Genomic DNA, 14,010 nt, shown 5'->3' on the forward strand with positions numbered 1-14,010 from the left:
TTTTAATCATAATGATCAATTTTGGCAAACGAGACCCACTCTGCTCCCCATCATCAGGTGGATTTTAATACTTAACTTGGCAGCTTTGCATGTTGATGGCTGGTAGATCCTAATGACAAAATAAAGCTGTTTTGAAATTTTTAAATCTTATAAAGTGATTTCATCTTGTGCAGCAAAAATAATCTTATTTGTGCATAAGTTAAAAAACTCACGTTATAAATCACTTTATTAACAACAGTTCAAATCCTGAGACATTTATCAGGTTAAATTCCAACCCAGTCGCCAGAAAAAAAAATTGACGTTTCTGCAAACCACGTATACGTTGAATGTTGACATTTCTGAACCAAAAATAAGTTTTATATCAGCCTCGTATCACACTTACAAAAACAGACTTTCTTACGTAACGTTACATAACAAGCGTAAAGTCAGCGTTGACTTTTGGTTTCACACAGGACACGATCAGTGGTCTCCTGGGTGAAAGTCCTGTGCTTGTTTGACCCATCAACGTCCCATCACAGCCGCCCTTAGTGGACCTTCTCGCTTGTTATACTCATTGTTATACCACGTAACTTTCGATAACAGTCACTCGATATACTACGTAACTTGACATTCAACATCTCTGTGGTTTGCAACAACGCACAATGCCAAAAGCTTTTCCTGGAGACTGGACTTCGAATACAGACCGCAACATTGTTAATAAAATGAGTACAGGTGACCAACAATTTCTTTGGTTCCTTCCCATCAAAAACAACTCTTATTTTTAGTGTCAGTGTTTTGGTGAAAGGGCCTCACAGATGCAGATCAGTTGCCTTGATTCCATCTTTCTTTGCACTTTCGGGTTTGACATTTTCATTCGTCATCTCATGTGTGAAGTAATGGTATCGTAAAGCAAAAGGTTGGACCGTCTGTGGCCCCAAGCCCACTGGTTCCTGCTGAAGACATTAAAAAAACAGTCACACATGCATAGTTTCATTTTTCAAAAATGCTCTGTAATTTCCTAAAACAGCTGGGCGCTGTAGATTTTATGAAACATTACCCAAACAGGAGTAAATGGTGTTTTTGTCGGGGACTATTTTCAGCCGGGGATTAATACACATTTGGTGCTCTGGTGCCCATGTTCATCATAATTAAGAAACATGTCACCCAGTGCAACAGTGTGGCTCACTGTTTTTAATCGTTTTTGAACAACGATGGAGCTCTATGGCACTCAGGAATAAGATATATATATATCAGACTTAAATCATATCCTTGTCAGAGGGATCAGTTAATTGTTGGTTTTGGGGGGTTTTATGGGATTCAACAATAAGAAAAATATCCAATATTGTCAGCCTTATCCTTTAAACTGGATGGATTATTATATTCATCCTCACAACACCCATTTTCAATGTTATCAGTCGATTGAATGGGCGTCATCAGCGGTTTTCACTACCATTCTAATGCTTCAGAAGGGCCAAATGGCCTACTGTGCCATGTTGTGAAAGTTAACATTGTGGATTGAAAGAAAATAAATTTAGGTTTAGGCAACAAAACTACTTGGTTATAGGTTTAGGAACAGATTGTGGTTTGTCACTCTTTTTACTATGTCACCTGACTTCCACTTTTGCTCCCGTCATAATTACTATGGCAACTCTTGTATTCATATCGGTAATCAACTATATAAATAGCAGATAACAGCCTTCTGAAGACACTAGTAGGTGTAGCAGGTGAGGCTGATAACTGCTGATAACGCCCATTCAATCTGTTGATACCATCCAAAGCGGGTGCTCACAGTCCAGTACCGCAACAAACAACAAAAATACTTTAAACTTTAATATTTTATACTAAGTTTTAGAAGTAGTGAGTCACTTATTTAAGTGACACTCTTATCAGGCAGGTTACGTGTTGTCTTCATGTGTTTGAATGAACCTACGCGTTGTTCTCTCCCACCCTGTTGAGAAAATCACTTGTTAATTTTCTCACTTTGAAATCACATCTAACATAAGCCAGATCTTGTGTCACTGTGGAGCTCAGAAGAAAAGAACAGCTCTGCAGGGGGGTCGTGAGTAATTTGGGTAGTTGGTTTACATGGACGTCATTCAGGGATTCTGGAGAACACTTGTAGTTCATAACTGAGTGAATCAGACGAGCACCTGCATTCATGCTGATGTTGATTGAAATTTGGTTTTCGTCATATTTGGGAAGGAATTAAATCTATTTCAAAGTTTGACATGTGAGCCGGTACTTTCTTGCTTTACAGGGTACATTTTTATACCAACACTGCAACACTACCTCTTTAAAACATAATAACCGGCACTTATCACTAATCCTTTTATAAATCAAAGGTCTAAGAGATGTCATAGCACTGTTCTGTCTAAGCCTTTTCTAAAGTGGCCCTTGAGTAATAAAGTCAAGTGCAATACTTATTGTGATTCATATAGGAACCATTCATTGTAACAGCAAGAGCGGCAGAGTCTACACATGGGTATTTATGATTACAATTTATGGTTGGACAGTGAATGATAATGAATATTACCATTCACTGTCAGTTCATTAATTTACACTCATTGTCAGTTTACCAGCATTTAACAGCCAGTGTGGAACTTTGACTCACTCATTAATCATCTCATGTAATTACTGTATGGGCCCAGTTTGTGCTGTCAATGACAAACAGTAGATCCCTGAGTAAACGCGTTTCAAACACTCTGCCCGAGATCTGTTTTAGTTTTAGTTCCAGTTTATTACCTCCACCAAGGAGGTCGGTTTGGTTTGTTTGTCTGTTTGTCAGCAGGATTACGGAAAAATTACTGGCCCAATTTTCATGAAACTTGGTGGAAAGGTGTAACGAGGGCCAAGGAAGAATCCATTAAATTGTGGAGCAGATCAGAATCACGTGGCGGATACACGCATTATTGTTCACAGAGATAGAACATTTGGCCTTGGTGGAGGTCTGTGCTCTCAGAGTGCCCCTCTAGTTTGTATTATCTCACAATACAAGTAGCGACAATAGTCAATATCAGACCAATATACTGAGTGGCCAGCTTATTCTGTACTGTACATCCAGCACTTATGGTGCCCTAGGCAAAATTTGGAAGGTGGCCCCTTGGCGATCGCATATATGGCCTACACCTTGAGACAGCCCTGACTAAACACCCATTGTAATTAAACACAACAGCCTTGTACTAAATCCTATGTTTTTTGGATATTATCATATTCGGCCTTTGTTCAAACTGTTTCAGAAAGGTGTTGATTCAACTCTACAAGTCATGTTAAGGCTTCTTTTGTCCACCCACATTTACATAAACATAGCATTTCACATAAAATATAATACAGTACATTTACCAAGAAACCAAAACTATTATCAGAAGCTTCACTGGCGACTATCCTGCACGTTGTGTGTACAATGCAACAAAGACAGTCGTATTCAGTATCCATCGTCTCATCTGTTTAGTTTATTGGCTTGGCAGTTTTACCTCATTAAAATGGGTAAAAGTTTTGGTTTAAAAGGTTTAATATTACTCACAATGCCTCACAATTGTATAAAAGCTGTACACAGGTGTTGTCTTGTTATTTCAATCATCACAGGTCAATAATAAACTGAATGCTGACAGCATGAATATGTTATAATATACACCAATTTTTACATAGTCAGCCAAAATAAGCTCGGTGTTACTGTGATATATAAGACATGCATTGCCTCTCAGTTTATGTCAAAGTGTGCTCTCAACTGATGGTTAAAAAGTAAATTGCTGTGTCCTTGTATTTTTGTTCAAGGAGTCAAGAAGTAATTAAAACCCATTAGTGGATAAATAACACTGTGGGACATCAATTCTTTAAACCAAGAAAATGAACATTGATTTTTTTTTTTTTCTTCCTTCCTAGGAGCGTGAGCTGTTGGGCCGGATCACTGAGCTGCAGGAGGAGGTCTCCAGGAGGAAGAACCACATCGCTCAGCTGGACCACCAGATCCACACACTCAACGAGAACATCAGCACTCTGACTAAAGAGCTGGAGCTCAAGGGCAAGGAGGTGCTCAAGATCCGCAGCGAAGCCAATCAGCAGATCAGGTATGACGACTGAAACACAACACATTACATATTGAAATGATGGTTCACACTTCAGCCAATGAAGATATTTTGATGATAGATTGCATAGTACCACATTAATTTTGTGTTACATTATGTCAAGGTTAAGTTATTGCAGTTGAAAGCACAGATTAATCTGAATAACCCTGACAGTGTGGTGCATTCATGTGCCATTATTTATATTGGAAAAGTGACTTCTAACACTTCATATCCTTTTAAAAAGCCAGTAGCTGCCAAACTGACATCATCCTTTTTATATGTCTGATACAAGAATCGTCCTCATATCTGAGTGTCAGATTTAGTTTCTGAAATATTCATGGTCACACAGTAGTACTAGACCAGTGTGTTCACAATGCAGTTCATCTTGATACGCTGTAACCTGGCAACCAACCTGCTGAATATTTTTTCCCATGAATTCAGAGTGGTGGTCCTTGAGATCCTTATTTTTTTTGTGTCTTTGCCTGCATTTTTGGCAATCATAACTTAAGAAGGCTAAACTCATATTGTAGATATTGTAGCTCAATATAGCCTTCAATTGTTTGTCATCTAAAATGTATGTGATATCGATTCTGGCCCCCGACAACACAGCAAGATGACTACATTCATGCTTACTGTACCTCCAGTCTTTCCTTTGTTTTGACTCCAGCTAACACCGTGACGTAATCATGATGGCGGCACTGAAAGGGTCTACAGAGTAGCAACACTAGGAATATTAATAACACATTATCACGGACATTTGAGGATAGCCTTGACACCATACTTGCCAACCTTGAGACCTCAAATATAGGGAGGATTTCAAAACCATAGTGGAGAAAAATTTGTTTCAGAGACTTTGTTTCTCTCTATTGCCGTCCGGGTGGAAACAGTAGCACTTATACACACTGTGAAGTGCCACAAACAGGTTGAGATATGGAAAAGGAAAAGAAATACAGGAGAATTGTGACCCCGGGAGGAAAAACGTGAGTCTCCCGGAAAAATCGTGAGGGTTGGCAACTATGCTTAACACCCTGTTTTACAAAAACACACAGAAATGCCCACAATCAACTCTTTCTGTTCTCCCGTCATCAGTGCAGGTTGCTAAATTTGATTTCTCTTATTATATTCGGATGATGATAGTTTCTGTAACCTTACTGTCCTCCAGTCCTCATGACAACACAGCGAGATGAAAGAGAGAAAAGCCCAGACAAGGCAAATCAGTGGCCCTCTCTGTCTCCTTATGTCTCCCTCTCCCTCTCTCTTGCTGTCTTTGTCTCCCTCTCCCTCTCCCTCTCTCTCACTGTCTTTGTCTCCCTCTCACTCTCTCTCTCTCTCCCTCCCTCTCCCTCTCTCTCGCTGTCTTTGTCTCCCTCTCTGTCTCCTTATGTCTCCCTCACCCTCTCTCTCGCTGTCTTTGTCTCCCTCTCTGTCTCCTTATGTCTCCCTCTCCCTCTCTCTTGCTGTCTTTGTCTCCCTCTCCCTCTCTCTCGCTGTCTTTGTCTCCCTCTCTGTCTCCTTATGTCTCCCTCTCCCTCTCTCTTGCTGTCTTTGTCTCCCTCTCCCTCTCTCTCACTGTCTTTGTCTCCCTCTCTGTCTCCTTATGTTACCCTCTCCCTCTCTCCCGCTGTCTTTGTCTCCCTCTCTGTCTTTGTCTCCCTCCCTCTCTCTCTCTCTCTCTCTCTCTCTGTCTCTCTCTCTCTGTCTTTGTCTCTCTCTCTCGCTGTCTTTGTCTCCCTCTCTGTCTTTGTCTCCCTCCCTCTCTCTCTCTTTCTCTGTCTCTGTCTTTGTCTCTCTCTCTCTCTCTCTCTCTCTCTCTCTCTCTCTCTCTGTCTTTGTCTCTCTCTCTCGCTGTCTTTGTCTCCCTCTCTGTCTTTGTCTCCCTCCCTCTCTCTCTCTTTCTCTGTCTCTGTCTTTGTCTCTCTCTCTCTCTCTCTCTCTCTGTCTTTGTCTCTCTCTCTCTCGCTGTCTTTGTCTCCCTCTTTCTCTCTCTCTCTCTCTCTCTCTCTCTCTCTCTCTGTCTCTGTCTTTGTCTCCCTCTCTCTCTCTCTCTCTCTGTCTTTGTCTCTCTCTCTCTCTCTCTCTGTCTCTGTCTTTGTCTCTCTCTCTCTCTCTCTGTCTCTCCACCGGTGTCAGAGCCCATTGATTAGTGTGAAGGTTATTTAGGGTAAAAACAAAATGGAATCTATAATCATGTTGTTCCCTGCGGCATCTTATGAATATTTGAAGTGCTGTATGTGTGATGTGGTCCAGCTTCTCATTACAATCTATCATGTATTTATATGTGTGTGTATGTTTGACGACTGCTCCCGTGGTGCTTCATTCTCTGTGCTTGCTTCATGCGCTGCTAGTCTTTATGTATATGCGTCCTCTCTCTCTCTCTCTCTCTCTCTCACTGCTTGCAGGCCCATGCGCAGCACATTTCTCCATGTGTTACGTAACTCCCCGTCTGAATCCTGGTCACAGGGATAAAAATAGGCTGATAAATAAATAAATAAAGAGGAAGCAGAGAGAGAGAGATAAGATGTGCGCCCCTCAGGGAGAGTTGGCCCAGTCAGAGTGAGAGGCAGACAGACATCCATGTTTCTTCTTCATCCCTCACATCCCCTTTCATCAGCCTTTTTCTCCTCCTCACTTAATTATTATCATCTTTTATTCCCATTTTCCATCACCGTCCTCTTTCTTTAGCTCCTTTCCACCCGCAGCAGAAAAACCTTCTACACTGTACATGTGCAACATACTTGATAAGAAGGAGAATTAATCACACACTTTCTGTGCATGTGTTTTACATCACGTTGTACATCAAGTCATACCACATTTATGTTTTGGTACATTTCCATATTGTGTTATTGTGTTCTGTTGTTATTTTGTGCAAAAAAATCATATTTCTATCTAATTACATTCGTGGTATGTTTTCACACAATTATGTTCTAGGGATTCATTCGGTGCATCTATCTCCCATTTCTAATCTCACCAACGTTTCCTCTCAGGAACAATCCATTATGTCCGCTTCTCCTGGGAGAGACGGACAGAGAGACGAGAGTCTGCAGGTCCTGATTAAGTCTTAAAGGGAAATGTCACCAATTTAAAAATGTGTTATTCCTGACTCATTCAAACAGCTTCATGAATAGGAAGCTATTTTTACATTATTGAATTGCTACTTTTTTAGAGCTGTCCTCAACCAAAGACATTTTTAGTTGACTAACACTCAACTAATTGATTGGTTTGAGATTTAGTGATTTTAATCAACAGATCTGTAAAATTAAGTTTCTCCACAAAGATTCACACAAAAGCACCACTTCATATGAGTGTTACATTGAATGGTGTCCCACGACAAAATGGCGTTTGATGGTTCCAAGTCTCATTTGGACCCAAATAATTAATGTTGTCTGTGGACGGAAGAATGGGAAGAATAGACAATAATCAATTTGACATTTCAGAATTGAATGTCAGCATTTTTAAGATAATTTACTGGACAACAAACAACAGTTCAAACAATAGAACTTTTCAGCCAATATAGGATATACACAATAAATTACACCATAAGGCAATGCATCAAAGGTATATTAAAATAGGAATACAAATACATAAATATATTTAAAATTAAATTAAAATGAATACATTTTAAAATAAAAGTTAAAAAAACAGCTGCAAAGTTTACGTACGAAAATAAAAATGTTTAAAAGGCTATGTTATGTTATTTTCAGTGGCTATCATGCATTATATCGTGCATATTATACAGCATGAAAAAAGCATAAAAAATGACTAATCAACTAAAGAAATTTTAGTCAACTAAGACCGATAAGTCGGGGCATGCCCACCATTTTTACCCAAGTAAAGGATCTAAATACTTATCCCACCACTGCACAACGTTGACTCTGTTATTCTCTATATCAGGACACCTGAGAGTGCATTGTCGCTGTTATACCACGGCCGGTTGTGTTCAAATCGTCATTCATATTTTTGTAGATTCGATTGTTTGTAGCCAGTTTAACTTGAAGTGAGGTCTGTTTTGTTTTACCAGAACCATGTTAAGTGATTTTAACAGACACTTCTAAACTCAACCATCCGCTCTTCTCTCTCCTTCAGGGCTCACGAACAAGAGTTGACGAAGAGGCACGAGAGGGAACTCGCCGAAATGAGCGCCGTCCACAGCAGAGAGACGCAGAACATGCTGTCAGACTTCAACAAAGCCCAGGAAGTGCTCAAAGACAAGATCTCCGCCCTCCAGATACTGTAAGTACACACCGTAAACACACTGTGTGCTTTGTGTGGTCTTCAGAAAGCTTTGCATCACTGGAGGTCTGTGGTTCAGAGGAATAACTCTTATATAATTCTTAACTCAGGTCGACCTATTCGTCCTAGATAATGTAATTGTGTGTTGTCAGGTGCCAAGTGGAAGCTTAAAGCGACAGACAGGTTTTCTCTGGGGAGGATAGCAGACGATGCGTTCATTCTACAGATTTAACTCTCTTTAGCTTCTGCACTTTGGATCTTGTAGTCGAGCAGATGATCAAATGTGGGAAAAACAAGTTAAACGCTGTGCTTTTCTTTTTGTCCATGCAATAACCTACAAAATGACGGCATCATATAAATTAGGGCATATCTAAACTGTTAATCATATCGGAGCAGACGCATCCAGGCAGACTATTTCTGTATGCGTCAGGTGAAGTGCGGTATAAATACACAGGCGGCTGTGATGAATTACATTCTTCTCAGCTAATCATATTGCTCATGTCATACGTTATAAACAGCTGCAGCAAGCACGACGGTGCATGACGAAACTGGCTCGCCATGAAAAGGCAGCAACCAAGAGAGATTTACCGTCGCAACCTCAATCTGTACCTGAGCCGCATTCTTCTGGAAACGACGTATTTCCATTTTGCAAAAACAAAGACAAGCACAAAAAGATAAAATTACTCCATGAAATCAAAGATTTAAAAAAAAAGAGAAATACAAATGCCAGCGTTGTCTAGTGCTCCTGAATCCATATTCATGTAGTCACACTGTCACACATGGTTCTGCAGTGTTTGATTTAAAAACCTCTGTCTGGACTTGTCTGACGAATAGGTGTTTTTCAGACAACTCATTCCAACTTAATACACAAGGACACTGGAAGTCAGTCTATATAATGAAGTCATACTAAATGTTGCGCGACATTCATGTTTTTTGCTGTAATTTGAATGTGCTGTGCAGTCGTTGAGGGGGGGGTGGTAAGGTTTTTGACTTATAACTATACAATTTGACATCATTTAGGACCATTATTATTACTATAGATAACGTCTGAACATGTAATTCTTCTGACAATGTTTGCATATTCTGTAAATCAAAAGAGCAGAATCAGAAAACTGAACATCGTTTTATCACTGCGTAACACCGTGTCCTCACTGGATGCGTTAAATATGCACTTCTGTTCTACGTCATGTAAACAAACCACCTACATATCAGCTCTGTGCTCCATATCAGACTGGAGACTGCACGTAACCACTTCAAAGATGGGTTAGTAATACTTGCTATCTACGTTTGTAGCCTAATTTTTAAACAGAAAACACACGTTTTATATTGTGATATTTACTGGAAATGACAGACAATATACAATAGCCCGCCGTGCATCTGAGTGAAGCCAGTGAAAAAAAGTTAATTTCAGACCCTGGTCTTATAAAATATTGATTTCAGCTCTACTGGTATCAATATGGAAAACTAGATTTCAACCCCCTTGGATGGTTGGCCAAACGTACTGTACAGTATGGAGTAACTTCAGTCTACATCTCAAATATCAGTTAGAACTTGAAGAACTTGCAGAGATCAAAGGGGATGAATAGACTCCCATGAAAAAAGGATCAAAGACATTTAGCTTCATGATACTGGAGTTGAAGAAATGTCTTTTATTTCTGAATATGAAGAGGGAGATTTATATTATTGATGACAAGCAGTGAGGATACTGTAGGAAAGACTGTAGGAAAGACTGCTGTAGTGTATCTAAAGAGTGAAAGAATACAAGAGAGAGCTGTGGGGATGGTTACAACTAAAGAGAATGAGGAGAAGAGAGTGTATGGGATGTGACATGAATGACTGCAGGTGGAGACAGAGATTCAGAGATGGATGGAGAAAGAAAAAAGAGTGGAGGAGTTGAAAGGTATATTTTTTGCCGGTGGGCAGTGGATGATGCCAAGTCATGAGGGAAATGATCTAAACCAAACCTCAAGAGAAAATGGTACAGTTACAGAGAGAGATAAAAAAAGAAAAGCCATATGGAAAACTCTGTGGTGTGTGTGTGTGTGTGTGTGTGAGAGAGAGTCAGGAGACGTGTAGCGAACTAGCATCCTCCTCAGAGCTGACCTCCTTTTAGTCTGACTCAGCTGAGAGCAAAGCGCCACCCGCTGGACTAAAGAGGATATGCTTTCAAATAGAGCTGAATGTTTGTGGGCCGTTATTACATCTAAATGCCACATTAAAACACTTTGTTTCAGCACACACACAGTAATACACAAGATCTGTAGTTAAAGAGGGTCTCGCGTACAATATAAGGACAATTGGACAGATGCTGATACAAAAAGTAGAGACCTAGAAATGTTCCAATATTGTCTCTGTTGATTTATAATGCAGTAGAATCAACTACTGTGCTCGCTGTTCGGGCCGTTTTCTCTTTTGTTCTTCCATTATATTTGCAAATTAACAACATAACTATAAAAGTGCTCTCAGTAGAGTGCAGATCTCCGCCAGGTGTGTATGCAAAGACTACTGCTGTAATGTTTGATTGAATGAATACAAACCACAAAAACAGTGCTACCGGAATGACTCCTAAAACCCATTTTCAATTACATGATTGTCCATAATTAATCGCACATTTTATATCTGTTCAAAATGTACCTTAAAGGGAAATTTGAGTATTTAATACTCCTATCAAGGAGGAGTGGGCAAATATGCTTGCTTTATGCAAATGTATGTATATATTTATTATTGGAAATCAATTAACAACACAAAACAATGACAAATATTGCCCAGAAACCCTCACAGGTACTGCATTTAGCATACAAAATATGCTCAAATCATAACATGGTAAACTCAAGCCAAACAGGCAACAACAGCTGTCAGTGTGTCAGTGTGCTGACTTGACTATGACTTGCCCCAAACTGCATGGGATTATCATAAAATGGTCATGTGTGTAAAGGGCAGACTCGTTGGTACCCATAGAAACCATTTTCACCTCTTTGAAAATGGCCAAGCCAGTTTTACCTCGCCAAAATTTAGCGCAAGTTTGGAGCGTTATTTAACCTCCAACCCGACAAGCTAGTATGACATGGTTGGTATCAATGGATTCCTTAGGTTTTGTAGTTTCATATGATACCAGTATCTTCACTACAACTTTAAAACTGAGCCCGCTACAACTTCCGTAAAAGATCGATTGTATTAATGCGTTAAAGAAATTAGTGGCGTTAAAATGAATTTGCGTTAACACGTTTACTTTGATAGCCCTAGTTTTTAGTTAGATGCCTAAAATAAGGTCTGTGGTTAACACAAGCTTAAGAGATCTTTGTTTTGTTTTGTAATTTTGCAGCTTTTACATGTCTTATAAAAGACAGTTGCCAACAAGTGGCTAAATGAGACTACTAAACGTCATCACGCCGACTCGTCCTCCTTTACAGCCTCGTTGTTTATACTCACGTTCATGTGACCGTGGTGTAGTTCGTTCATAGCCTAACGCTAGCTTTTTACTTTTGGCAAATGTATTCTCACTTCAAAAATCATATTTCATCACATTTGTTTGCCCCAGAGCTTATTTTCTGCAATAATCCAAAACCCAATGGAAAATTCCCATTGTCTTTTTGTTGAGGAAACCAGTGTGATTATAACTTCTGTGTACAAAAATACATCATCCCTGCAGCACTCTATCAGATGGATTGCCATAAAATCTGGTACAGACATTCATGTTCCCCCTCTGGATGAATAACTTTGGTGATAACTTAACTTTTCATGTAGCGCCATCATCATGTCTGTACAGTGGATTAAGTTTACAGACTAAACACGTCTACTTTCTGGGTTATTCTGACCAGTTTTCTGGGACAAATTTACTTGAGTGGTCAGCAGTTTTTATTCTCTGGCTGTTTCTTCACTTTACCCGAGAAAGAGGCATTTCTGGGACCGTCCCCAGAGATAATCCACCGTCTTCCTTCTAATTAACTAAAACACAGATCTGTCTTAACCAGCAGCCCCGTCCCTTCCCTCCTAATTAATCACCGTGCTGACGACAGCCTCGCCCCCTCTCTAAAAATCCCTCTCCCTAAACAGCCACTGAGAATGCTCCACCATTTAGGTTTCATGAATATTTAAATATTTTTGTCCTGCGTCTGTGTCTTTATTGGTTTTGCTCCTCTGGGAGTCTGCGGGTTACAGTTTGTTTTTTGGTTTTGGTCATCATGCCAACTAGAGATGCAGCTTGTAGTCGCGTCACATCAGCAATATTCCAGCTTGTTAAAATCATACATCCGGACACCTGATACATAATTACAGTTTAACAGTTCTGAAATCAGTGCGTGAAGTATATTAAACTGTACGCAACAATGCTTTTGCTTCTGCTGCATAACCAGTTAAACATTCACAAGATTAAAAAAAAAAAGACTCTCTGGATGCCAAGCAAGAGCCCCTTAAATACCCAAAACACCTATTTCTTCTCAGATGATGCAGACGGCAAAGTCCAAGAGCCAGATTTCATCATGACAAAGAAAGTGATGGCTCAGTGTTGAAAATGTATGAAGCTTAATGTCCCTATTTCCTGTGGTTTGTGAGAATCTCTTGTGGATGAAGTGCAGTCCCACCGCACAAATCACACAGCCCTTTAAAAGATGTAGCTGTCTCTGGCATGTGTAGATAGTGCTGCCTTTACAGCCTTTAAACAGACTGGAAGTTATTGTTGAAGTTTGTATGTTATGGGGCCTACAGTATGAAAGCCTCTTATGCCCTTCTTCCACCAAAATTAGCGCACATATGCTGTTTTTTTAAACACGGGAAAACCCGTTAAAAATAGGTGATAGATTTCTTTCCCTTTGCCAGTAGACGATTATGACTTTCTTTTTTTTTCTAACAGGCTTAGAAAACAGTGAAAATGTTACAGTGGTTACTTATTTTTTTTAAATCCGTTAGTTATTCAGTCTCTCTTTCAAACTCTCAAACCAGAGCTGGTGATTGTTGGAACAGTGGAAAGACTAACAAAGACGGTTTTCATGAGTTTTATTTTGATTCTGTCGAGTTTGAATGAAATGTTTTACAATCGGCAAGGTAAAATTACTATTTCTGTCAATGGAGTCTGGTGGCTTTGAGAAGCGCATACAACAACGGTTACTTTTCACATCTAACTCTGTGAATTAAGGGTTTATTTCAACCAAACCAGAGTTGGTGATTGTTGGAACAGTGGAAAGACTAACAAAGACGTTTTTGATGAGTTTTATGCTGATTCTGTTGAGTTTGAATGAAGTGTGTTTCGATGATCAGCGAGGTTAAAATCCCTGTTGTCTGACAGGAATCAGCACATAACAAGTTTGTTGGAGTTTAATTTTCCAGACTGGGACAGTAAATCATGTTCATTATATTAGTTAGATAAGCTTGCTATATTCGTTGTGTCATATTGTTTGCTGTATTGCTAAGATACAACCTGCTATATTTGGCTACTTGGTCTGCTGCCAACCACTGAAAATGTCTTTACAGTTAGGGTTTGTGTTATTTGCAAATGGGGAGAATTGATAATGTAATTTAAAAAAATAACATGCAGTACAGTGAGTTTGCTAGTGCTAACTGCAGCAATGACAGAAATTGACAAAACACAACCAGAAGGCAGTGAAGATAAACCGGAGCACTCACCCAATACTTCGTCTTGACCATCAGTCATTGTCAGTTTTGAGTTTTATTAAAGTCCAGTGCCTTGGAGACTCCAAAAAATCATCATCTTATCACAGACACCACCTTCACCAAAAAATGAACT

At 39.6% G+C, this 14,010-nt stretch overlaps 1 protein-coding gene across 15 annotated transcripts in view; it reads left to right on the forward strand.

The window, feature by feature from the left end:
* Nucleotides 1-14,010, forward strand: part of fam184a (family with sequence similarity 184 member A) — a 167,870-nt gene that overhangs the window by 138,857 nt on the left and 15,003 nt on the right. For all 15 annotated transcript variants that reach the window (XM_037750663.1, XM_037750661.1, XM_037750672.1 and 12 more), the window contains 2 exons: nucleotides 3,859-4,043; nucleotides 8,124-8,270. In XM_037750663.1, the coding sequence (XP_037606591.1) occupies nucleotides 3,859-4,043; nucleotides 8,124-8,270 (332 nt within the window). The remainder of the gene's footprint in view (nucleotides 1-3,858; nucleotides 4,044-8,123; nucleotides 8,271-14,010) is intronic.

This window comes from Sebastes umbrosus, chromosome 18 (assembly GCF_015220745.1).
Source record: "Sebastes umbrosus isolate fSebUmb1 chromosome 18, fSebUmb1.pri, whole genome shotgun sequence".
NCBI classification, from domain to species: domain Eukaryota; kingdom Metazoa; phylum Chordata; class Actinopteri; order Perciformes; family Sebastidae; genus Sebastes; species Sebastes umbrosus.